The 25004-nt window shown below is 50.8% G+C and overlaps 1 protein-coding gene and 1 pseudogene across 1 annotated transcript; both read right to left on the reverse strand.

Annotated features, from left to right (window-relative positions):
* Positions 1–993: 993 nt before the first annotated feature.
* On the reverse strand, positions 994–9316 carry RFLNB (refilin B). Its single transcript, XM_025918552.2, has 3 exons — positions 8973–9316; positions 6124–6233; positions 994–4294 (listed from the first exon to the last, which is right to left on the reverse strand). Exons 1-3 carry the CDS (start codon positions 9186–9188, stop codon positions 3964–3966), a joined length of 657 nt encoding a protein of 218 aa, XP_025774337.2. The 5' UTR covers positions 9189–9316; the 3' UTR covers positions 994–3963.
* Positions 4496–5831, reverse strand: LOC147574144 (uncharacterized; annotated as a pseudogene).
* Positions 9317–25004: the final 15688 nt, after the last annotated feature.

Here is a 25004-nt window from a genome sequence, read left to right on the forward strand (position 1 = left end):
ACAATTATAGCTTTAATCTTACTTTAAATATTTTTCCAACAAAACCTTGAAACTGCTATTAGCTCATTCATTTTATGGGAAATTTACACTATATAACCTAAGTGGCAATATCAGTTCTTGTTGTCATCCCTACCAGCCAAATTAGACTTCATTTCTGTTAAAAAGAGACTGGCTTTAAATATATATACATATGATAATATAGAAATGATAACATGCATTCCTGGGACATACTTGAGTTGTAACTCGAGGCCTAACAGATAAGGCACAGAGCCTTGCCATGAATTTGACACTTGAATGAAATAATACGCCTTCACATTTCTTATCAACTCTCTTCTTATCAACACTTTGCCCACAGGGACTTTCCTTCAGGGAAGGCAACAGTCTGAGATTGAAGAGACTGTGGGTATTAAATGAATAGTGTTATCACTTCAACTGCCTCACTTTATGAGATGTCGGAAGGAAGAACTTCCCAACACAGGCCAATCTTGCTTCTGCTACCATACTTCGTTCTTGACGAAATTATGTGTAGTACAATGACAGACATGAATCCCTCCAGTGGGGTTTTGGTGCCCCGATACCGAGGTTTCTGTCCCTTTGTCTAGTGCCTATGGGTTTTTCCAGCCCAGAGCAACATCCCACCATAAAATTAAGATGTGTTAGACTAACACATGTATTTCTTCTGCAAAATGGGAGAAAGGCAACTTGAAAGGGGAGGTGGGGAGGAAGGACTGGCCCAGTCACAGCTGCAGGGCAGATGGGTTTCAGGAAAGAGTACACATTGAATCTGGGAACAAATTCTTTAAAACTGCGTGTGCCGAGGGGTCCCTGTGAAATCTTCTTGTACGCCTAGGGGAATGCATACTTCCGACAGAAATGTGATATGATTAAAGCACAATCACGTCTTAAAATTTCTCAAGTTGAGGAGCTGTTCTTCTCACGTTTCTTCACCAAAACATTACAATTTTACTTTAAAAAAAGAGAGGCATCTCTCAGTTTTGTTTCTTTAAAGATAATTTATTGTTAAATGAAGAAGTCACAAAGCAAAATGGAATGGGACAGATGTCAAGATAAATTGAAAAAGTAGTTTTTGTCAAATGCTCTTCTGGATCTCCTAAGGTTAGAAACAGGAAAAGAGTTGAATGAAAAGGTAATCGTTCTTTTTAACAGGTCTGAATTTGAAAAGAAAACAACTTTTGTCCGAAAATACAAATCCGCTTTATTACATGAAAGCTATAAGTTAAGAGACTGAGAAAAAAGACTTTTTTTTTTTTTTTTTTTTTAGTAGGCTCCACGCCCAACGTGGGGCTCAAATTCACGACCCTGAGATCAAGAGTCGCGTGCTCTTCCTACTGAGCGAGCCAGGTGCCCCAAAGACTTTTTACTTAATAAGTAAACTGTATCTCTCAGATATGCTTAGGAATGTTTGGTTTTAATGAGCAAGTTTTAGAAATCATTGCTTCCACCTTGTAAACTAACACAAATCCACCAAAGGTCAACGTCATTTATTCACCAAAGTGTCCCATCACATCTTCATATGCTTCCTTTCTTGCAACTTGCAGAAAGCAGGTATGAAGAAAAAGAGAAGGTGAGAAAGATCTACAGTTGGTTCCCTAGTGAATAACTTAAAACCTGCTTTTCCATTTGTATTACACATTCACAATCGATCCCTTCTACTTACTTTACTGATACATTTCAGATTCTCTCCACACCTAGAATGATTTTCCCGAACTTAACCCAACCCCCAAAACAAACAAGTCTCGTATGGACATCTCAAAGCGCGGCTGTGTTCAAAGGCTATGTTCTCCCACATGTCTCTCCTGCCATGCTGTCCACAGTACTGTTCTGAGTTCATTCAAGTGTCCCCACTGGGCCAGAGCAAAGCCTTGGGAATTCTCTTAACATAACTTAAAAATTACATTTACCACTTGTCTTCAATGATAAGATTATGAAATCAGAGAGGAAAATTCGTGTTTGTCAAGAAATGCCAGGTAATTTTCCAGAAGCAGACAGTACTTGTTACTCTGCATGACGGAGCGGGGTGTGGAATCCCAGGGGGCCCCTTTACGGGTTCCGGCTCAACTTCGCTACGGCACACTCAGGACCATGGACCCCACCACGGGTTCCACCGAGAGATGCGTCCCAACAGGGGCACGACAGACTAAACATTGTTAAAGCTGAAGAGGACACCGGACAGATTGTCTCGAGGGGCTTCCGATAACGTTAAAGGAGAGTGATTATCAGCACACCTGCTCTCCTCAGAACAAAGGTCCCTGCTGTGGCTCCAGGGTACTTACAGAGTTGTCAATTTCGCTCTCAGGACACACAGAAACCATCCACAGAAACCCAAAGATACAGCGGGAATCCGGATTTACGATACCCTATAACCCTCGAGCACATGAGAGAACGTGGTTGTATTCAAAGGAAATATCCGTGGAATGTTCTTTCCAATAGTGGAAGATCAAAAGCCATCTGCCACCTTCTTCAGTCAAAAACCTCAGGGAGAGGCAGGAAGAAGTACACGCTGGGGCACGGAGGAGGCAGGGTGGGCAGGGAGCCAAAGCCAGAGACAGCCTGGCCCACCGCACCCTCCGGCCCATCGGCCATTTCTGCTTCTGAGGCCAGTTCAGCCGAATTCACGAAGTGTCTTCCGTCCGCACCTAATGCCCTGATTGTCACTTACACTAAAATAAGCACTTTCGAGAAATATGTACCATCGCGACAGTGCCCGGGTTTTGGAGTTTGACTTGTGACATTAACCCCTATCCTGAAGTCACCCTTCCTTCACCCGGAGGGGGTTGGAGTGATTTCTTGCTTTTGGGCTTAGACCTAAGGCACTGGTGGAATTCTCTGCAGTGTGGACGCCGTCAGTCAAAGTCTGAAAAGCAGTTGACCCAGGATCCCTGGAGAGAGGACAACCATCCTGATGAAACAGATTACCAGAAACATCTACCTCTGTCCCCTCCCAGACAGCGGTAAGTCCTAGGTGTGGCCGTCCATTCCCACCGTGAGCAAAACTCCCTCGTGGAATCCCCAAAAGTAGTTTCCCTAAGCATTCTTTAAAAATGCTGTTTCTCTCAAAAGGGCCCTCTGCTATGTTTTGCCTTATGAAAAAATAGGAAAGTATTTGGAAACCCCAAAATACATATCAGGAGAGTTACACAAGCCTGAGGACACATTACCAGATGCCAAGGGTTCAAGGCGCTTTGCCAGAGCCCAAGCTTGGAACTAATGGGTGGAAGGAATAAGAACAAAGCCGTTGCTCTCAAATTGGCCAGTTTGACCTGACTGTCCTGAAGAGGTGAGAACAGGGTGAAACTTTCTTTCTTTCTTTCTTTCTTTCTTTCTTTCTTTCTTTCTTTCTTTCTTTCTTTCTTGGCAACTTATATTGTGGTTTGGGGTTTTTTGATATCATGAAAAAGATTTCGAGAATTCCGAGAGTTTTGGTGAACAGGAAATACAAATGGAAATGGAAAAAAAATATGGCATGAAGCTCGGCTCTCCACAGATTGAACCCATATGGATGTCACAGCTCACTGAATTAGCACCGCTTTCAGGGAAGACACCTCAGGCTGAAATGTCTCCAAACTCACTTTTTCCGTCCCAGAGACTTTCTCCAGGGTCTTCCTCAGGCCAGCTGACCAATAGAAGAAGAGCTCGCTCCTCCCTCCCTATTTCAAACTGGGGCCGTTTTCCTTTTGCTTCAGTTGGCTTCCTGTTTTCTCATCAGATGGAGACTTTGGGGAAACCAGGCAGCAGCAAACTAACAATATACTCCTTTTGAAAACAATTTGACCATTAATATGAACCAAATTCTCTCAATGGTTCTAATACGATGCCGTGACATTTTCTTCCTTCCCCGGGCTGGGCTTAGAGGTGTCTCTAGGTCAGACTCCTCTGGGGCACGAGCCACGAGCCACACTCGAGGGCAAGGGAGGAGCTGGTCCAACCCCACCCAGCCTTGAGTCAGCACTCGTCCGAGAGGCAATCACTGCCCAGGAGCTCTGTGGCTTCGAGCTCCACGCTGGACAGGAATCTCCTCAGTGTCTTGCGGCAGTTGTAATCCAGAGTGGTGGTGTAGACGGTCTTGGGGTACTTGGGGTAGACGATGGTGGTGCTGAGGAAGCGGGTGGGCTTGTGGCGGGGTTCGAAGCGCACCTCGGCCTTATAGTTGCGCCACGTGCAGTTGGGGATGCAGGTGACTGTCTGGCTGCAGGAGGTCACTGCCAGGCCCAGGGGCAGGTGGACATCGTCAATGAAGTGCCTCTCTGAGTCGTACTTGACCGAGGAAGTGTACCTGGGAGGGAGATATAAGGCAGCACGAAGCCGTTCCCCTTGAGCTTGGGGCTCAGGGGTCCCTACCGTGACCTTGATCCTCTCGTGTGGTGCAAACCTTGAGATGTGGCTACTCTGGTCAGAAGCAGCAAGGAACTGAAGCACTTACTGTGTGGTACAGTTCTAAGCACTTCACTTCCAGGATCTAATTTAACTGAACCAACTACCCTGGGAGAGAAAACGGAGGTGCAGAGGTCAAGGTCACAGTGGGAGTGAGTAGTGGGGCTGGGGTTTACATGCACGTGTGCAAGATCCCAAAGTTTACCCTGCACGCACTATTTCCCTTTGCGGGCCGCAGCCCCTGGAGTCCAAGAGTTTTGGTGAATTTAAGCTAGGAGAGCTTGGTCACCTTACTTCCCCAAGCCTTGGTTCCTCTTTCTGCAAAAGGTGCCCAAAAAGAACGGAGCAGAGTATTAACACGCAGCAAGTGCTGTTGTTGGTATAACAAGGTGGATTCTACCTTTACTAGGGGTGAATGGTTTGTATTCTCTGTCCCCTGAAGTCACCATCAGCTTGCTTGCTTGCTTTATTCCTTCCTTCCTTTTTTTTAATGTAAGCTTTATGCCCAGCGAGGGGCTTGAACTCACATCCCTGAGATCAAGAGTCACATGCTCTACCGACTGAGCCAGCCAGGCACGCCCACCACCAGTTCTTTAATGAGAGGATGACGGAACCCAGGAATCCTGAATGCTGGTTCTGAAAGTTCAGTGATACCAAGTACTTGTACTTGGTCCAAACTTGGCCTTCGGTTTGGAGACCCCCTCAAACCAGAGACTCCGATATCTGACCTTATCAATCAAAGCCAATTACAGTCTTGATTTCAATAAAATAAATTAACATCCATATTCTACTTTTTTTTTTTTTAAGTCCTTCTTTGGTAACTTGGAACCTACCTTTTTTCTTTTCTTTTCTTTTTTTTTTTCTTAAATGTAAGCAAAGCATTAGTTCATTTTACTGAGTAATTATGGCAGCTTCATAGATCTTGAAATAAGAATGAGCATCACACAGCATTACCCACACCAGTGCCCCCTACCCACCGGTCAGGGGGTAAGAATTAGCATTCTTTTCAATGGAGAGGATGAAAACACGTATTCTCCTTAGGCAAGTAGGTTAGAGGCTGGTGGAAGCTAATGTCATGAAGTCATGTCCTCATTTTGTTCAAAATACAAGCTCCCCAGGAATAAAGGACTGAACCGCTCACCTCCAAACTGGTGAGGCCTTTGTTTCCCATAAAAGGGCCCTTTGTATTAAGGGAACTGAGACTCCAGCAAAAAACCCACCAGCTACCAAAAGTAAAATTCCTTTCTCTGAAAAGACAGATCTTTAACAGAGGCTCTCAGTGAATCTCTGCCCCCAGGTAATCCTGGATGAGATAAATTCCCAAAGGAAGAATGGTACTTTCAGATTGCAAGTGAAATTGTAATTGGAGACAAGGTTATTGCACCTTGAGGCAGGGGTGGGGAATGGGGGGGGGGGCAGCTTCTGAAAGAGGAATTATTTTATTACAAAATTGTAAATATCTGATGGTCATGATACACAAAGTGCAAAAAACAAGGGGCGGACTTTATGTATAACACGATCTTGTTTTTATTTTAAGAGCTGTGTCTATGTATTTAATTGGTGAGAATACACAAAGAAATCCGAAATGGTACCCAATAAACTATGAAAAGTCTTTGGCACACTTTTGTGGTTAACTCATTTTTTTTTTTTTTTTAAAATAACAAGCATTACTTTCTGGACCAAAACATGAAAGTGACAAAATCCAATCAGACCAGGGCCTGCTATATTTACCTTACTTCTGTCGGTGGTAAGGGGTCAAACTCCACTCCTTCGCCAAAGGACAGGGGGCAGAGCCTTGGCGAGCAGGCGAAGGCCAGGGGACTGGGGAGAGATGCTGGATTCTGTGAGGATGGAGAAGGCAGTTAGACCACAGGCCAGTCTGACTCATCCCCCACAAAGGTCCTGGCTCTGAGCTTCCTGCTGATGGACCCGACTGTGATCTGTGTCCTCCTCCTGGTAACAATGCCGGAGAAGGGCTGCCCCACAGCACGGGAAGAGCTCTGCATGGGGAGCCTGGAGATCTGGGTCACATCCCATGCCCTGTCACTTTATCTGCACACCAAGGGGATGCCCGTTTCCATCACTGAGGTTTTGTGAAAGGCTGAGGAGCTCAGTGTCACAACCTTGGTCAGACCCTGGGGCTGCTGCGTCATCGCACGGCAAGGCGATGAGAAAACCTCGATGAACTGGGGCCTCACTAACCAGAACCCTCAATTACGTGTACCCCAACGCTGTCATTGTCTCAGCAATACTTCAGAAAAGGCCAAAACAAAACTAAACTCTACCAGGAATTTTTTCACACTGGAAGATTCCAACTTCCCCGCCGCCTTCTCTGCCTCTGGGACTGCTAGATTTACACCCAACGAAGATGCAGAGATCCATAAACTCACTGGTAAGATGAACACCCCAAAGGTCTCGACCCCACCTTCCACCATTCAGAAACCAGAGCACGGCATTCCTGGAGGTTAACGGGCTTCTAGCCTGCACCAAGCCCCGAACTTCGATTCATCAAGTAGCCTGAGTAAGGGGGACAGTCCCGTCCTAGACACGGGGGCTACTTTTCACCCGATTTGACTGGAATTGGGCTTCTGTGTTAAGTGTTCACGGGAAGCAGCCTTTTGGAGTCCTGGGTTTACAAGCGATCTGTCATTTTCTCTGCCTAATTTGAGAGTAGGAGCCACACTCCGGCCAGGATGTGGAGGTGGCGGCCCGGCCCCCACATCTTCCAGGATAGAGAAGGAAGCAGACATTTTTAGAAGGTAGGCTCTAAGACTGTTATCATGTTACCCAGGCAGAGTGTCAAGTGAGGGTGTAGGGTAGAAACACCAAAGTCAAAGGGGACCATGGTAGGTGAGGGAGGGGCAAAGGGTCCAGCTCCTGAACTCGGGTGGAGAGCTTAAGAAGCCTTGGCTGGGGGAGGGGCTGTGGTTGGGAACTAAGGTCTGTGGCCGGCAGGGGGGGGGGGGAGGGGCAGGGGAAGGTGTGGGCACTGGCTGCTGCAGAGCTGCGGAAACAGCCCCCAAGTGATGGCAGGGAGGCCTACTCTGTCCCCAGCTCTCCTCAACCCAGGGAGCGCCTTCAGGCAGTGCTGAGGGTGGCAGGACGCAGGATGACAAGGAGTGGAGGTGTTCAACTCTTAACACTCACACTGCAGCCAGGAATCCACACAAGCACTCAGTTCTCTTGCCCCTGCCTTGCCTTCTCAGCTGCCTCACCCTGCCCACTCAACAGACACTCCCTGAGCACACCCCTTGGCCCAGGTCCAGGCTGGGGACGGTGCACGCAGCAGGAGTTCCAACAGACGCTTGAACAAGGTGCCGCCAGGGAACGGGGACCACGCCACTGATTTGGCCTGGCTCAGGGAAGCATCGAGGAAGGCTTCCCAGAGGAGGTGACAAGTTGAGCTTGAAGGGCCAGCAGTGCTCTGATAGGTCAAAAAGGCAGCTGGGTGTTGGGGGAGGTTGGAGGGGATGGGCTCGGAGGGAAAAAACATGCCAGGTAGAGGGAGCAGCATCGGAGGCACCAATGCATGTATCTGCCTAAGGTCAGGGGTGTGCCAGACAGCAAGGGTTCTGTGCCTTCCAACGGAAATGAGAGAGTACACGGAGGTCTCTGAGACAGGGTCAGTGGGGCAAGAATTCCACGTCCATGAAAGTGCATAGGTCTTTAAGGAACAGCAGGAGCCACTGACAACTCCACCCCCCCCCACCACCACTCGGGAGAGGCTGTAAATACCCATCCCCAAGGGGAAGGGAGGGGGGCTGAGAGCCCCACTTTGGGCCTTGGCTCTAGGCAGGATGTGGCTTCCCATGAGCTCTAGGGAAAGGCAATAAACACCACCTGACTGATTCCTGAGGCAAAAAAGTCTAGGTGTTTTTTCTGTAAATACAAATCTTGAAATAAAAGAAAAGAACTCCTTTTTGAAAGTTTCCTCCCACCCATCTAGAGTCAGACAGGGGTTAGGTGACAGGACAAGGTGGGGGAGGGGACACCAGGAGGCCAGAAGCTCATGGGGTAACTTTTCTCAAAGGCTGTCTTCCACGCCACTGACATGGTCCCCAAAGGCTGCCCGCTCCCTTGCTCCTTGAATCAGGGAGCTGAAGCACACCCTTCTCCCCCAAGACCAGCCAGGAGGAGCCAGGCCCTCGGGAGGCGCCCCCCGGTAGGGGCAAAGCCGGGTGGGGGCGGGTGGCGGAGGTGCCAGGCCCGCAGTACGGAGGAGGCTGGGGTTCCTTCTCCGTGTCCCGGGCCCCTCTCCGGCCGGACCCGGGCGGGAATGTGGCCGAGTTGTAGACTCGCAGTCCCGGGGGCCGCCACCCCGAAGAGAGGAGGCGGCGGCGCGCCTCTCCCGGGGCTCCCGCGCCTCCCAGGCGATGACAATTTTCCAGCCACCGGCTCCAGCTGGCCAGGCTCTCGCCGCGCTCCCGCCCCGGACTCCCGGCGATGGCCACGCCGTCCCGACGGGCGGGTGGCGGCGCCGACAGCGCGCCCCGAGCGGGCCGGCGGGGCTGGCCGATGGCCCCTCGGGAACCGGCTGCGGGTGGGATGGGGAGGGAAGGGGCCGGAGCGGAGCCACTCACCGGGGCTGCTGGGGTCGCCACCGCGTCGGGCTCCAGCGTCCCGGGTGCCGGCGCGCGCTCCCCGCCGCTGCCACCGCCCCCGGCCGCCGCGAGCCCCCAGTGGCTGGGGCTGGGGCTGGGGGGCAGCCCCGAGTCCGGACTGTCCAGGACGCCGTCGCCCTTCTTCTTCGTGTCCACGAGCTCGGGCACATCCTGCAGGCTCAGCCGGCCCACCATGGCTGTGAGCGCGCCGGGGCCGGGGGTCGCGGGCGAGCGAGGGGCGCGAGGAGCTCACACCCGGGCCGGGGCCGCTGCCCGCCCGGCCGCCCTCCCTGCCGGCTGCCCGTGCGCCGTCCGGGTCTCGCCGGCAGCCGCGCTCCGGGCCCCGCCCTCCGCCCCGCCCCGCCCCGCCCCGCCCGGCGCGCGGGGCCCGACCCGCACTGGCCCAGCTGCGAGCCTCGGCGCCAGGGGCCGCTGCGCTCCCGCCTTGCGTCGCCCGCGCGGCGCTCCGCACCGCAGCCCGGCCCGCCCGCAGCTGCCGATCCGGGCGTGCCGGCAGCGCCGGGCGGGCCTCGCAGCGGGAGGAAAGGCGCCCCGGCCCCGACCGGCCCCGCGCCCCGCTACAGGTGCTGGAGCCTGCTCGCCCCAGGCTCCCGATGGCGCCTTGTTCCCTGGCCTTGGCCCCGCAGAGCCCGGCGGGCGCTAGTCCTGGCGGTCGGGGGAGCCAGAGTTGAGTCCCGGCCTGTAGAGAGGCCTGGGGAGCCGGCCGAACCCGGCGAGCAAACAACTGGAAATTATTAATAGTTAATGCTCTTCGTATGGCTCCAGCCGCCTCTTGGCTCAGCAGGGCGGGCTCTCAGTGTGTCTCTGGCTCTCATTTCTGCCCCGGAGGGAAAGAGGACCTACTCCGAGTATCCTCAGGAGATTCGGGGGTGGGGAGACCCCACCCCCTGGCCTGGCTGCTCTGCTGAACAGGCTGTGGCCACACCAGACAGGGAAATTCTGCAGTGGGCGCGAACCGGAACCTTGAAGGACTTGGACAAGCTCAGCAGGCTGCCCACGGGCTGTCCGGGGGGCTGGGGGCTCTCCGGTGGGGGCCACAGCTTCTCATTCATGGCAGTTCCTTTCTAAAAACCAGATTGGGGGATTGCTCCCTCCTTTGGCTTGACAGAGAGGCCCTGAGTGGGAACTCGTTTCAATAGCTGTCAGCTGTAGCTATTCTCAAATCTAGTGGTTTTGCTCACAGAGACCTCCGTGATTTATCAGTTACGTATTGGAAGCTCTCACCCCCACCAGCCCCCCTCCCCTGGGAGTTTCTGATGGGTGTTTAGCTCAGGGCCTCAAGCAGGAGGTGTGCCTAGACCTAGCTGGCAGGTGCCAGCTCTGGGCGGAGGTGTGTCCTGGCCGGAGGAGAGGCGAGCTCTGTGCATGCCCCACGATGGCAGCCAGTCCGCATCCTGGCAAAAACAAAGGATACTTGTCCTGCCTGGGACCTGTTAAAGTCAGAATCTAAAGTGAGTAGATGTTAGAGGTCTGCTGGCAAACTTCAGCCCTCCTACCCTCCTTACCTCATCATTTTCAGGTAACAGAAAAGGGGCTAGACTCGGTCCAAGTCACATAGCTGGTACAAGGCACCTTGTCTTGGATGGTCCCCAAGGTTTCGTCACTGGAAAAGAAACCTGGCAGGTGCCTCTGTACTGGGAGGTCATTCTTTCATTTAGGGCCCGTGGGAATAGATTACAAAGTCAACGGAGCACAGTGTTAGCTCAACGATGGACTGTTAGCAATGGGCCTTGTGAGATGGGCCAAGTATGTGGCTATGTTGATCCCACCATGTGCACACCCCAGACTGCCCTGCCTCAAGTGGGGCATCCCAAAAGGGTTGGCAATGCCTCTTGGGGTTGTGGCAAGCGTGGGGTGTTGGCAGTAGGAGGACTCAGCGCCCTGGAGGGAACTCACCCCCCAGCATTCCCAGGTAGATCCTAAGAACTCTTCCCTAATCCTGGTCAGGTTAGGAAAGGTGTCCAGGAAGATGGCAGTTGCTCCAAGGAGGTGATGGCCTTCAAGGTCATCGGCCAGGAAGAGGTGGAGTGTGAGACTGTGGAACGTTGGCATGTTAGGCCAGTGCCCCAGCTCTCTCCATCAAAGTGTGGTCTGTTGTAGGGAGCTTGGGAGGGGTCTCCACCTGCACCTGCTAAAACCCGGGAGCCTAGCACTGCCACCCTCTAAGGGAAATTCTGAAGCATTTGGATTATCCACATTCTGACAGAAGATCCACAGAGACATCAAAGCTGCCAAAGTGAGCCAGGGGATCCGAACCTCCTGGCTTTGTGGGAGCCAGGCAGATCAGAGTGATGCCTTTGAGGCACCCCTTCCTCCTTGGCTCCAGGGTCATCAAGCAGCTGGCCCAGGATTTCACATAGTCCTCTTGGCCATCAAAGTGGACCCAAGAAGCATCCACACACTGACCTCCATCCTGCCAAAGTTTTGTCTGATCCCCAAGAACAGCTCCTCAAATCTACAGTGGATATCAGGAACTCTTCAAGTAGAGCTCAGTCAGGGCTTTCTGAATCCAGAGGATATCCTTGGCCCTCACCCAGGACAACTACCAAGGAGTTCCCAAAGCATAAGCTGTTGGCCCACCATGGCCTCCTTCCCCACAGAGGAACCCAGCATCGACACACACAAGAAACTGGAGGGGCTTGAAGAGGTATCCAGCTCCAGGTCTGGACACTGATGGAGAAGTAGAGTTGGAGACCAGGGTCCCAGACAGACTCCCGTGAAACAGGTGCACCCTCTCCCAATAAGCTGCACCAAACTCTGACCCTCCATTGGCTCCCAGCCAATCAAAAGACAAAGAGGAAGGACCCAAGGTTTGTACACTCTTGCTAGACTGTCCTTGAAGAGCTTCAAGGTAAGTCCGAGCTGACTGGAAGCCACATGGGGACCAAGGAGAGGGTGGGGAACATTCTGCCTGCACAGGCATCTCCATCGACTCATGGCATTCCTGATGGACATGAGCAGAGGTTTTCTTACAACAGAAATTATCCAACTTCAACCTGACCACGTGTCCTTCTGGGTGGGAGAGCAGGGGGACTTCCTTTGTAACTCAAAGGGAGCCATGTAGCTCAGACTGGAAATCAGTTGTATTTCCTCAGCCCTGAGCAATGAGTTCATGCTGTAAATGTACTGTGGTCCTTTGGAAGATCCCCACTTCCCTGGGCTCATCATTGTCCTACATCTTATTCCAGATTGCTTTCCATGGGATGTTTCTTTAAAAAAATCTCTAACCAAACCTTGGGAGGGATGATGGATTCCACCTTTGCCCCCTCCTGGTCCACCTTTGAGGCCTTCTTCTGAGGCATAGCTGGGGCACACCTAGAAATCAGGGGGGGAGCTACACGAAACAAAACAAGACCATGGAGCCTGCTTAAGAGTGGACTCTTCTCAAAGCTGTCTTTTCAGAGCGTGCCTGGGCCATGTCCCCCTGCCTGGTTCACAGAGACCGGTGTCCTCAGAGGACTTGGCTTCTGGCCTGGGGCCTTTCTCAGCAGGGTCTGAGGAAAAAAAGATGCCTAACAATGATGCCAGTCCTGCATTTTCCCTTTTTCTGCACTAAATTAAGCTGATGGCTGAATGGAGTTGAATCAGACAAGAACAGGGCAGGACCCCCACAACTGCTGCTGTTTATTGTTTTGGAACAGCCTGTCTTCAGTAAACCCAGCCAGCCAGAGGATTAAAAACAGCGATGGCTCCAGCATGCTGGCCTGTGCCCCGTGCCACCTTGCAGTCCCAGCGCATTGGGCCCTGGAGTTCTGGAATTCACAGAGCAGCGGATTTGCCTTAGTGTTGAATCAGGTCCCCCTTTCCTTCACATGCACCTGTATCAACCAAAATGCTTTTTTTTTTAATTAAACTTTATTTCCATAAGTATTTTGGGATTAAGATTAGAGTTTTCAAAGAACATTGAAAGGGACCTGCCATATTAAAAAAAAAAAGGAACTGAATAAAAAGATATACTCACAGGAGTGTGTGCACAGGCATTGGTGAGGATGGTTTATAACCCTGAGCCCTGACACTCACAAAGGTGGTGTGAGCCACATAGAGCCAAGGGACACCCAAGTTCTGGCTTAGCAATTTCAGGTTGAAGTGGGCCTGAGGGAACAGATCAGTTCCTCTTCTTCTGTTTTTTTTTTTTTTTTTTTTTTTTATGTTTTTTTAAATGTTTATTCTTGAGAGAGAGAGAGACAGAGACAGAGCTTGAGCAGGAGAGGGGCAGAGAGAGACACACACACAGAATCTGAAGCAGAATCCAGGCTCTGAGCTGTCAGCACAGAGCCGGACATGGGCTCAAACTAACGGACTGTGAGATCATGACCTGAGCTGAATTGGATGCTTAACCGCCTGAGCCACCCAGGCACCCCCCCCCACCCCCACCCCCCGGCTCAGCTCCTTTTGTGACCTTTCAACTGGGAGACCACCTGGTCAGGTGGGAAGACACCTGGTCCAGCACAGCTGGCGACACTAACCTAGAAACTACATGCAGCTTGGGATGGAGTCAGGCTGGTGTCCCCTGGGGGGAGAGCCCTGTGACCCCAAATACGACTCCGTCCTTGAGGGCTCCTGATTTGTAAGCTGAGAGCTGTGCTCCCAAATGCTCCCTAGTTACACAGAAAAGGGCTGTGGCCTCTGCAAAATAAAACCCAGATGGGATTTTGCAGAGAGCTGGGGCACATGGCCTCCTTGGACCTGCGTCAATACACTTGCAGTCCTGGCTCCGTTCTGCCTATTCACACTGGACAGGACTTGCAGCCCAGAAAAAGAGCCTTTAGTTGAGCAATTGAAGTTAAGCCCCTTGGCTCCTTGGCTGAAAGGCATGATAGAAGGGTGTGCTGTCACTGTCCCTGGGCAACAGATGGCCAGTCCGCGCTGCCACGCTCCAAAGGCAGCCTCGAGACGCCATGGTGTTTCAGGACCACCCGGGGACGCCGGCCTGCCCGGCTGTGTGGGAAGAGATGGTGAGTGGGAGCCCGTGGAGGCAGCCAGTTGGCTCCATAGTGATGGTCTGACCCATGGTGTCCTTCCTGGGAGCCAGGGCCCCTAAGTGCTTTCCTCTCCTCCCCCAAATTCAAAGCAGGATACACGCAGGCAGGAGGCGGCTGTGGTTTGCAGCTATGTACAACTGGAATCTCTTGATACTTGCTGAAGACATTTACGTGCCTTTGAAGAAATGTTTTTCAGTTTTGAGTCTTTACTGAAAATTAGCCAGGGGTGGGGGAAGGACTTGATGAGGGAAGAGAGGTCGTGAAGAAAGTGTTGTCTCCTGTTTTCCCAGGCCGTATCGCTGGGGGGTAACTGGAATTTGACCTTGCACTTTTGCAGGATGACCCCAAGCACGGACAAGCATTTCTGGAAACTTCTGAAGGTGCCTCTCATGTGCTCATAAATAAATCTGGTCATACACATGGGATGCCTGCTATTAATTTCCCTTTTCCTGCCCCTACCGCCCCTGCTTCTGGTTCTGCTAAGTCATGTGACAGTGTCCCACCACGGCCCCCCAGCAGGCTGCCCTTGCGGAGACCACCATCAGCCATACCGCTGCCCCTTACCAGGCGCTACCCGGAGCCCTGAGGGCCGCTGCTGCCAACACGGGCGGTGGGGGGAGGCTATATTTGTAGTGCGGTCCTGGAGCAGTGTGGCTTCCTTTATGCCTGCTTCCTGCCCTAGGACTCAAACTTGAACCCTGAAGGGCTAGGCCAAGAGGCAAATAGTAAAACAAACAAACAAAACCAAAACCCCCCTTTGAATTCCAAATCTCTCTCCCTGTCCTTCTGGCCCCTTCTCTTAGACGCTCCGGGGTCCTGCACGGAAAGAGGTTGTCTGGACCTGGGGATGATGAAGATACTCAACTCTAGCCTCAGCTGGGGACCTCTGCTTCACCAGACAACCATCAAATATCACCCAAATCCCATCTCCACGTCCTGTTTTTGAAGACTGAAAATTGGACTCTGATATCCCAGGGAGATCAGCTACCTTCCTTTACATCAAGGCTGTCTGTCTGCCTGGCAGGCTTTTCAGGCCAGAGCCGCCAGGTAAAGGATCAGAGAAAGGGCCTTCTGGTGTTAGTGGGTGGTATTGGAAGCAGCAGTTTCTAGAATGCCAGACGCCATCACCTTCCACATCCCAAGACAGGCCTTCTGCATAGGACACAATACCTGCCTGTCCTTCTATACGCTTGTAGTCAAGAGAGCAGTTAACACAAGCTCAGCCGGGCCTTCCATCCCACACGGACAGTAAACAATCTGGGTTCAGGGGTGCCTGGGTGGCTCAGTCGGTTGGGCGTCTGACTTCAGCTCAGGTCATGATCTCACGGTTTGTGGGTTCGAGCCCCACGTCGGGCTCTGTGCTGACAGCTCGGAGCCCGGAGCCTGCTTCGGATTCTGTGTCTCCCTCTCTCTCTCTGCCCCTTCCCTGCTCATGTTCTGTCTCTGTCTCAAAAATAAATAAAACATTAAAAAAAAAATCTGGGTTCTGGGCTCCTCATTGAAATACTATTTACCAGCAATCTCCTGGCCTTGTTCCACCAGAATGCATTTCACTTCTACTCCCAAGGCTGGTGGCTCTTACCAAAATCCACTTGGGATTCATTTGAGTAAGCCTGCTCTCCCACAAGACCCATTCATTCAACCAGCACCTACCAAGGGCTTACTCTGTGAGAGGCAGAGTGTGGGAGCACAGAGGGGGCTCCACCCGGCCTGGGGAGGAAGGGAGGCGAAGCTTGGGCAAAGATTTCCGGAGGAAGTAGCATGTGTGCTGATCTTAGCACACCAAGTATGAAACAGGCGGGCAAGGAAGGGGCGGGGAGAAGGCAGAAGGAACAACAGGTGAAGGCTGGGAGCTCTGATGGTCTTTGTTGATTACCGAGAAGTAGACCCTAAAGCATCCTCTCTACCAAATGCTACCTGCTTCGTGGTCAACCTGGGGAGCTTTCTGGTGGCCACACCCAGGATAAACTGCCTAAACTGGGGATAAAGGGCATGTTGGAATCCAATCACGTTTCCTTGAGTTTGCCTAACAGTCTTGGACTAGATCTTGAGACCTCGTCGCAGAGCTTTGGCGGTCATCTTTCTCTTCTGCCTTAACCTCACTGGGTAGAGAGCACACTGAGCGCTGCAGACCTGGCCAGGGCTCCAAGTTCAATCCCTACTGGAGTCAATTAGTTCCACTCCTGGACATGCATCCTGCGAAGGTGATCAAGGGAAGCAAAGGTTAGGGTGGCTGGCTTAGTCTAGACATGCTCTCGGCTGGAAATGCCATGTCAAGTACGCGGCCACAAGCTGTTAGTTTTCTTCTTCACTTGTAATGGGGATTGTTTTGTGACTATATACACTGGCAAGATGAAAGGTTAATACTCTTTTAATTTTTTTAACTGGACTCAGTTTAGCTCCTATGCCCCCATTTTCTCTCAATGGAAAACTGTCTTGCTAACTCAGTGTAGTTTCTTATCTTCTGGAAATGACTAGTGGCTTTGGGTAATTAATATTCTTGTCTTTCTCTTTTGCCTGGGTGGCATCTGGAGGGGCTTATAGAACATCATGGCAGCAAGGATGGGGTGGCTGAGATGAGTGCCTGGTCCACGGTCATCTTCCTCTCTCTCTGGCCTCCACTAAAGTATAGCTTGTTTTGCTGGGCCCTGGAATGCTACCTATCCATAGGCCACCTGTTCTGCATCACAGTTGCCCTAGCCTAAGGTATCTTCCAATGAGCTGGCCCTTTCACTACTTCTGGGAACTCAGGGGGCTTGGGAGCCGTCACCTCCCCATGATGGGAGTGTGAGGGACTCTGTGAGGTGCACCTCTGTCAGGCCTGTCTGTCTACATAATACCCTCACACACAGTTTCTCTTCCTTCAGGTGCCTTGTTGAACGCAGGGCTTCTCTATGGGGTCTGTGGTCTCCTAGGTTGATCACTGGAAGCTGGGTAATGGCTTCTGGATCAGGACTTCCCTCAAACTTATGGGGGGTCTTTTCCACCTCCAGAGGGCTCAGCCCAGAGTGGTGAGGTTCTGGATTTCTTTTCAGTGACCTTCAGCCTCTCTGCCTAGTCATATTCCCTCTAGTTTTTCCTTTCCTGACCGTCAAAATCCTCCTTTAAAATGGAAAAAGATACTTATGTCAAAATCCACTGTCCTGTGATGATGGCGTGGATAGTAAGCAAAGTTCTCCAGAATTTTGGCTCTTAAAATTTATTTTTTTAATGTTTATTTATTTAGAGAAAGAGAGAGAGAGAGAGAGAGAGAGAGAGAGAGAGCAAGAGGGCGAGTGTGAGCAGGGGAGGGGCAGAGAGAGAGGAAGAGAGAGAGAAAATGCCAGGCAGGCTCCAAGCTGTCAGCACAGAGCCTGACCCAGGGCTTGGTCCCACGAACTGTGAGATCTTGACCTAAGTCAAAATCAAGAGTCAGATGCTTAACGAGCTAAGCCACCCAGGCGCCCTGGCTCTTAAAATTTAACGGTAGGGGCACCTACCTGGCTGGCTCAGTTGGTAGAGCATGCGACTCTTGATCTCAGGGTAGCAAGTTCGAGCCCCACATTGGGCACAGAGATTACTTAAAAAAGAATTAAAGGTACATGTTCAGAATAAGAAACAAGGGGCACCTGGGTGGCTCAGTCGGTTAAGTGTCTGACTCCGGCTTAGGTTATTATCTCACATTCGTGGGTTCGAGCTCTGCATCGGGCTCTACACTGACAATGTGGAGCCTACTTGGGATTCTCTCATTCTCTCTCTCTCTCTGTCCCTCCCTGACTTGCACTTTCTCTCTTAAAATAAATAAATAAACTTAAAAAAATACTTTGCAAAAGAGAATAAGAAACAAAAACAAAACAAAATGCTATCCCAACACTCTTGCGTTGCCAGCCACGGCTTTAAAGACCACTCAAGACTTTCCTCTCTACTACAAAATCACGAAAGTCTATATAGGTCTGAAGCTAGGAATTTAAGCTATTCCATCTCTATCCTTTCCCCCATTCGCACCTGAGGACAATGCACACAGGACACCCTGCCTGCTCCCGGAGTGGTGGGGAAACCGGAGAGGTACAGAGGAATAGGAAGGATGCCCAATTTAACATCAAACTATCACCTCTCTCATGCACAGAGGATAATCATTGCTGTCATGAGGGACCCAACAAAGCATGTCCTCCAGCAGCCCTGGCCGTGAAGGAAGCCACAGGTCATTTGCTTAATAAGAAAGCTTTCTTGCAACATGATACGGCACCAGTTGGGTCACATTTGGTTTTATGCAACAAAACCCAAAGGGGAACTTGGGCTTCCTGGGTCTCCTTGGGCACAGCTGCAACCACATCCTTTAGATCAAGGAGCAGGAAAAAATATCCAGGGCAAGTGATGTGGAGAAGTGGGCACACACACACACACACACACCATCGAGGACAGTGTGCAACAAAACCATCTCTGTGGAGGATGTTTTGGTAAAGAGCTAACAACCTTCTAAATGTGCACATCCTTTAAAGGGGAACAGGACAATTTTAGAAGAGTATCCTACAAAAAGACGAGAACAAGTAAGCAAAGATACTTACACAGAGCCTCACTGATGAGGTGTTTCTAACAGCCAAAGAATACAAACCACCTGTTTATAGATTGATGGGAGACTAGCTAAATCAACAATGATATATCTGAACTATAAAATACCAGGCAGTCACTTAAATCAATAGATCTCTATATGCTGAAGAACAAGATGTCTTAAATTCTGTTGTTAAGCTGCTTATTATTGACTTTTTTTTTGGCAAAAGCCCCTCTTCCCCCCACCCCCACAGTATAGAGACAAAGTCTAAAAGGAGAGCAGGACTTTTGATATCTTGCCACATTGTTGTTGTTTTCAATTTTTTTATGTTTATTTTTGAGAGAGACAGAGAGCAAGCAGGGGAGAGGCAGAGAGAGAGCGGGGGAGACACAGAATCTGAAACAGGCGCCAGGCTCTGAGCCGTCAGCACAGAGCCTGACGCGGGCCTCGAACTCATGGATCGTGAGATCATGACTGGAGCCGAAGTTGGATGCTCAACTGATTGAGCCACCCAACCCTGCCTCCCCTGTATCTTGCCACACTGTTTTAACTTATTAACAGCAATACCGATATGATGCTTTAAAGAGGAGTATTACTGTTGCAACATTTTATAAGGTAAAGAAAATGGAAGCAGCAGCCCAGGAAACACTCAGAACCATCAGTGTTGCCAGTTAGGAGACAGGAGACTGGCTGGAGTGAGGTTCACACCAGCTCCTTCTGAGAAAGCCTCGGAACAAAGAGGAAGTCCCTGGGCCCAGTCGGGAGACCACGGAGAGGGGCTTCCCCACGCTGAAACCCCACCTCCCAGGCCTTCCGGGGGCCCACAGTCTTGACTTGTTGGGGCAAGTTGCATTTTCTCTTGATTAATAATTCAGAGATCAAGGATCAAGTAACCGTATTGGTTGACAGTGAGAGTTGTCAAGTGCGACTGAGTCTAAGGCTTGGTGATGCAGGAGCCAGGGAAGGGAGGTGGTGCCACAGAGACATGGGGGGTTCCAGGAAGGCGGCTGAGCCTACCTGGGGGTTACACAGGAGCTAATGATGGGACGTGAAGGTAGGCTGAGGGGAAGGACACCAGCTAAAAATCTGAGAAGCCTCCGAAGGCACAGCAGGTGTTTGCACCTGTGATGAATACACTGCCTGAAGGAATCTGGAGTGAAGACCTTGGGGCCTGACCATAGTCAAGGCTCACTCAGGTCAAGAAGAGCCAGTGAAGGAGACCAAGAGGGACTGGAACAAGAAAGCAAGGCATCACGGGGGTTTCGGGAGAATTCCCGGGGAGGGGTGGGGAGGACTCATCAAATAAATGGAGAGTGCACAGAGAATGAAAGTTTAGCAAGATCATCAGCGACCTCCAAGAAACATTTCTGGAAAGTAGCTGACTGGATACCTTCTACGAGGAAACGCGTGTGGGGGATGCAGGCAGAGGCTGTCCCTCTCATCTGAAATGATAACAAAAACAACAGCAGTAGCATGGGGGCTGGGAGGGTGGTGGGATCATAATGGGGAGAAAGCAAGTGACTGAAACGCTCAGAGCCTCAATTTCCCATCTGCAAAAGAGAATTTGACCAACGTTCCAAAAACAAGTAAACATGTTACCTAATGCTGACGCTCCGATTTGGAGCTTCCCAACCCCAGAGCCAAGCCACCGCTTTAACTAACACACAGCAAATGACCACACCGATCCCCTCAGCAATGGGGCTGTGTGTGGGGGCACCATGAAGCAGCCACAGTCCCTGCGCCCATCACCTCTGGCCTTAGCACCCCATTTGCCCAAGCGTGAGGTGACAGAAGCACAAATGTTACCATTTCTAGGTTTCAAGTCCCAGGGGGTTGGGGAAGCACCAATACACAGGTGTAACCTGTGGGGCTCGTGGGAGATTTGAAAGAAGGATGGGCTTCCCCTCAAATGGTGCCCAAGCCTCCGCCGTCCCTTCCAGTTGGCACGGTTTTGTTCTTAGAGCACAGCTGCCTTGCACTGGGGGCTCCTTGCCTTCTGATGTCCTTCCTTCCTTCCTCCCCCCCTCCCTCCCTCCCTTTGTTTATTTTTGAAGGAGAGAGAGAGAGATAGAGTGTGAGCCAGGGAAGGGCAGAGAGAGAGGGAGACACAGAATCCGAAGCAGGCTCCAGGTTCCGAGCTGTCAGCATAGAGCCCGATGTGGGGCTCGAACTCACGAACTGAGATCATGACCTGAGCCGAAGTCAGACGCCCAATGGATTGAGCCACCCAGGGGCCCCTGATGTTCTTCCTAAAGGTGGCAGGGCCTCCAGGGGTCTCCACATGGAATGTGGGTGATGGGTCAGGTGTGTTGCTGACTGGGTAGTGAATTTCAAATGAAACGGTGCTCTCTCCTGTACAAAGGTGACGCTGCCCCCCAGCCCATCCCACTCCACCCTGAGGTCAGAAAAGTCATGCGTGGCAGCTATTAATGAGGGTAACAGCTTCCAAACTGATTTCTGGGCGAACCTGGATTTCTTCAGAGATGTTCTGGTGGGCAAAGGAGCTCCACAAAGGTTCAATATTAACTTCTGCCTAAGAGTGCATTTAAAAAAAATTGCTTTTTTAATGCTTGTTTATTTATTTATTTATTTTTTAATTTTTTTTTCAACATTTATTTATTTTTGGGACAGAGAGAGACAGAGCATGAACGGGGGAGGGGCAGAGAGAGAGGGAGACACAGAATCGGAAACAGGCTCCAGGCTCCGAGCCATCAGCCCAGAGCCCGACGCGGGGCTTGAACTCACGGACCGCGAGATCGTGACCTGGCTGAAGTCGGGCGCTTAACCAACTGCGCCACCCAGGCGCCCCAATGCTTGTTTATTTTTGAGAGAGACAGAGACAGAATGTGAGTGGGTTAGGGGCAGAGAGAGAGGGAAACACAGAATCCAAGGCAGGTTCCAGGCTCCGAGCTGTCAGCACAGAAACCAATGTGGGGCTTGAACTCACAGAGCTGTGAGATCATGACCTGAGCCGAAGTCAGACACTCAACTGACTGAGCCACCCAGGCGCCCCCACAAGAGTGCATATTTAAAACCTATTCTAAAAACTAAACATTTGGGGCACCTGGGTGGCTCAGTCAAATTAAGTGTCTTGACTCTTGATTTCGGCTCATGGTTTGTGAGATCGAGCCCTGCGTCGGGCTCTGAGCTGACAGTGCGGAGCCTGCTTGGGATTCTCCCTCTCTCCCTCTCTCTCTCTGCCTCTCCTCTGCTCACCTGCTCTCTCTTTCTCTCAAAAATAAATAAACATATTAAAAAATACCTAAATATTCAAAACTGTAACAGTACAACATGCATCCTCAAATGTGTCTCGGGTGCAAACGTACGATGATACAGACCCTTTGTGTGTTAACCTGTGCCGTTAGGGCTGCTCACGTACCCGTAGACCTCAGGATCAAGAGTCCTTGTCACGTCTGTGTAACTGAAGGGTGTCGGGGATTGCAAGGAGGGCTGTTAAAACAGAACTGTGTTAGCTGCAAATTCTAAGCTGGATTAAATCAAGCTTTCTGTATTCTGTGCAACCAAAGCCAAGCACAGAAATAAGTTGGGGGGCGCCTGGGTGGCGCAGTCGGTTGAGCGTCCGACTTCAGCCAGGTCACGATCTCGCGGTCTGTGGGTTCAAGCCTCACGTCGGGCTCTGGGCTGATGGCTCAGAGCCTGGAGCTTGTTTCTGATTCTGTGTCTCCCTCTCTCTCTGCCCCTCGCCCGTTCATGCTCTGTCTCTCTCTGTCCCAAAAATAAATAAACGTTGAAAAAAAAAAAAAAAAGAGTGACACAATATTTAAAAAAAAAAAAAAAAAGAAATAAGTTGGATGCCGGGATTGATAAAGTGTCATCCATCACCTGAGATTTAAAATGCTTTCTATTTACTGCAGTGGTTTCAATGCTCTCTCTCTGATTTGCTTTGAAAGTTACTTGAACTTGTAACACGTATTAATAAAATACTTCTGTAGAGTGAGAGTCCCACGTAAAATGGTGTCTCGTGAATTTGAAAGCCACAGGTGTGGCACAAAGAGCATGGGTGGACTGAGACAGGAGTCAGACCCTGGCACCACCACCTGCTGGCTGTGGCAGTGGCATCCGCCTTCCAGGCCTCCAGGTCCACGTCGACAGAATGGAGCTGGCCACACCTGCTTAGCAGCGATTTTGAACCCACGAGGTAGCACCTCGTATTCAGGATGCAGTAAATACTCAGCAGCTGGTTCCCATCCAGATACAGAGAGCACGGAAGAGTGCAGACCCCTTGGTCCCCCTCACGATCAAAGAGATGATCTGCCTGCCCGACAGTATGGGTAGCTGGGGCTGCAGCCAAGGGCCCGGACGAACCCAGCTGGGACCTCACCTACAGTGGGCGCCCTCCTGTGACAGCATAGCCAGCCACCTGTAGTGCCAACGGCATGAATACTTTAAGAGCCGTGCCAGGAAGGCAACAGGCATTGGGCACGAGGTCGTGGGGTGTCTCTGTGTGTGAATTCATGTTTTTCTTTCTACAACATTGGCTATTTTTCCGTCTGCCTGCTAATGCTCTTCAGGGTCTGCTCCAGGCAGCCCAGCCACAGTGTTTTAGTTTGGGAATAATTCTGGGGCACGCAGTCTCTCCAGCAGATGGTCTGCTTCCCTTCTCCCCGAGAACCGCCTTTCTTTTCCATCAGCACAGAGCAAACATGCACAAGAAGATAGAGTTTCTCTCCATCACTTCACCTGGCTCTCCTGAAAGTGGCTGCCCGCTTTGCAAATAATTTCCTTGGCCTCAGAAGCAAAGGAAAGTTTGTGGAGAAGCTGTTCTTAATTTCTCACTTTTGAAAAATGACCCCAAATGGGAGGAGGCACGGCAATTGTACAAATTCCATTTGCTTACTGAGCAGAAGCTACCAGAGCCCTGAGATTAAGTGATAAACATCCCTAGGGGACAAAGCGCTGAACCCTGTTTAACTTTAATATCCCTCTATCACTTAGCATTCTCTGTATCAATATCCCCAAAGCGGATTGAAAACCCAGATTATAGGGATTCAGCTGGCCTTGGGAAAGGACTAAACTTCTTTGAAAGGCAACTGTAAAGTAATGCAAATAGCTGGTGAACCTCTGCCTGTCCCAAGATATTCTTACGTAGTTTTTTGGGTATTGTAGGAAAGGGGAAAAAAAAAAAAAAAAAAAAAAAGGAGGGCAGGCAGGAATTCTGTCCCTGCCATGAATGGCCAGTTGAAGTCTGGTCTATGGACACCAGACACCGTATTTAAAGAATTTGTTTGGAAGGGAGCCTTTGGCAACCTTTCTAATTTGCCTTCAGAGGAAACGTGCCACATATTCCACAACAGGCAGCCCAGCCAACACCACCAGGAGGGAGGAAGCTCTTTTCTGTCTGTAGGGTTATCCCAAAATACTGTGGAAATAGCAGCTGTTAGGACAAGGGGAATAGAGGGTTCGGAGAGTCTTAAAACGCTTGAATAAGTTGGATATCACAAGCATGACCTGAAAAGGCAAAGACTTGGGGCACCTGGGTGGCTCAGTCGGTCGAGCGTCTGACTTTGGCTCAGGTCACGATCTCGCGGTTTGTGAGTTTGAGCCCCGCTTCGGGCTCACTCTGCACTAACAGTGCGGAGCCTAGGAGCCCGTTTTGAATTCCGTGTCTCCTTCTCTCTCTGCCCCTCCCCTGCTCACGCTCTGTCTCTGTCTCTCAAAAATAAATACACATTACAATTTTTTTTTTTAAAAAAGGCAAAGACTAGCTATTCCGCTGCTCACCCTCGAGGCAGCCTGCACACAGCAGCATGGTTATGTTGTCACCTGGCCATTTTGTTCAAGTCAGTCCAGGGACAGAACAAGCCCTATGGCCACCCACCATCCAGCCAGGCCGGGCACTGGTGGTTCAGGCCTGGCGAGTGATAATGGACATTTACTTCGTTTTTCACACTGCCTGATGGCTGACAGAGCGTGTGCACGCAACCTGGTCTCCTGTGACCTACACAGTCCTATTAATTATAATCCCCTTTTACAGATCCTGAAAACTAAGGTTCGGAGGACTAAGGACTCGTCCAACGTCAAGTCAAAGTGCCGTGACCGGACCTGGAGACCAGGTCCTTCTGTAGAAATTTCCAGTCTCAGGCTGCTTTTGTTTCAGATGGACACATTCTTCCTACCCTGCTGCTCTCCAGTGGCTGGTTATGTCGGTGACAAGGATGAGAACGGGGCAGGTGAGCCACCTCGCACTGCTCTTCTGGAGGGTTCTAAGGAAAAGTCTCTTTTCTCATCAGATTGATCTCTGGGTACCCCAGTGAAGTGGGGAGGGGGTGGAAATAAAGAATGGAAACTAGGTAAGGCTCTTGAAGCCAGCCTAATGGAAGTGCTGCAACAGATTTTCCACCGCTGAAGGAAACGCCAGACTTCCCAAAAAGTTCACTGCAAAATGCCCACCCACTTATTACGGAAACAGGATTAACTTACTGTGTACAGGACAGAACTCATCTGCAGTCACATGGAAAA

The sequence above is a fragment of the Puma concolor genome, chromosome E1 (genome assembly GCF_028749965.1).
Source record: "Puma concolor isolate L17-30 chromosome E1, mPumCon1.1.hap2, whole genome shotgun sequence".
NCBI lineage: Eukaryota > Metazoa > Chordata > Mammalia > Carnivora > Felidae > Puma > Puma concolor.

Bases quoted from the DNA above. Each gene is read 5' to 3' on its own strand.
- RFLNB (XM_025918552.2), bottom strand. From the start codon at position 9,188: ATGGTGGGCCGGCTGAGCCTGCAGGATGTGCCCGAGCTCGTGGACACG. The intron at 6,234-8,972 runs GTGAGTGGCTCC...CCATCCTCACAG, and splicing joins TGGCGACCCCAGCAGCCCCG to AATCCAGCATCTCTCCCCAG. The intron at 4,295-6,123 runs GTAAATATAGCA...TCTCCCTCCCAG, and splicing joins TTACCACCGACAGAAGTAAG to GTACACTTCCTCGGTCAAGT.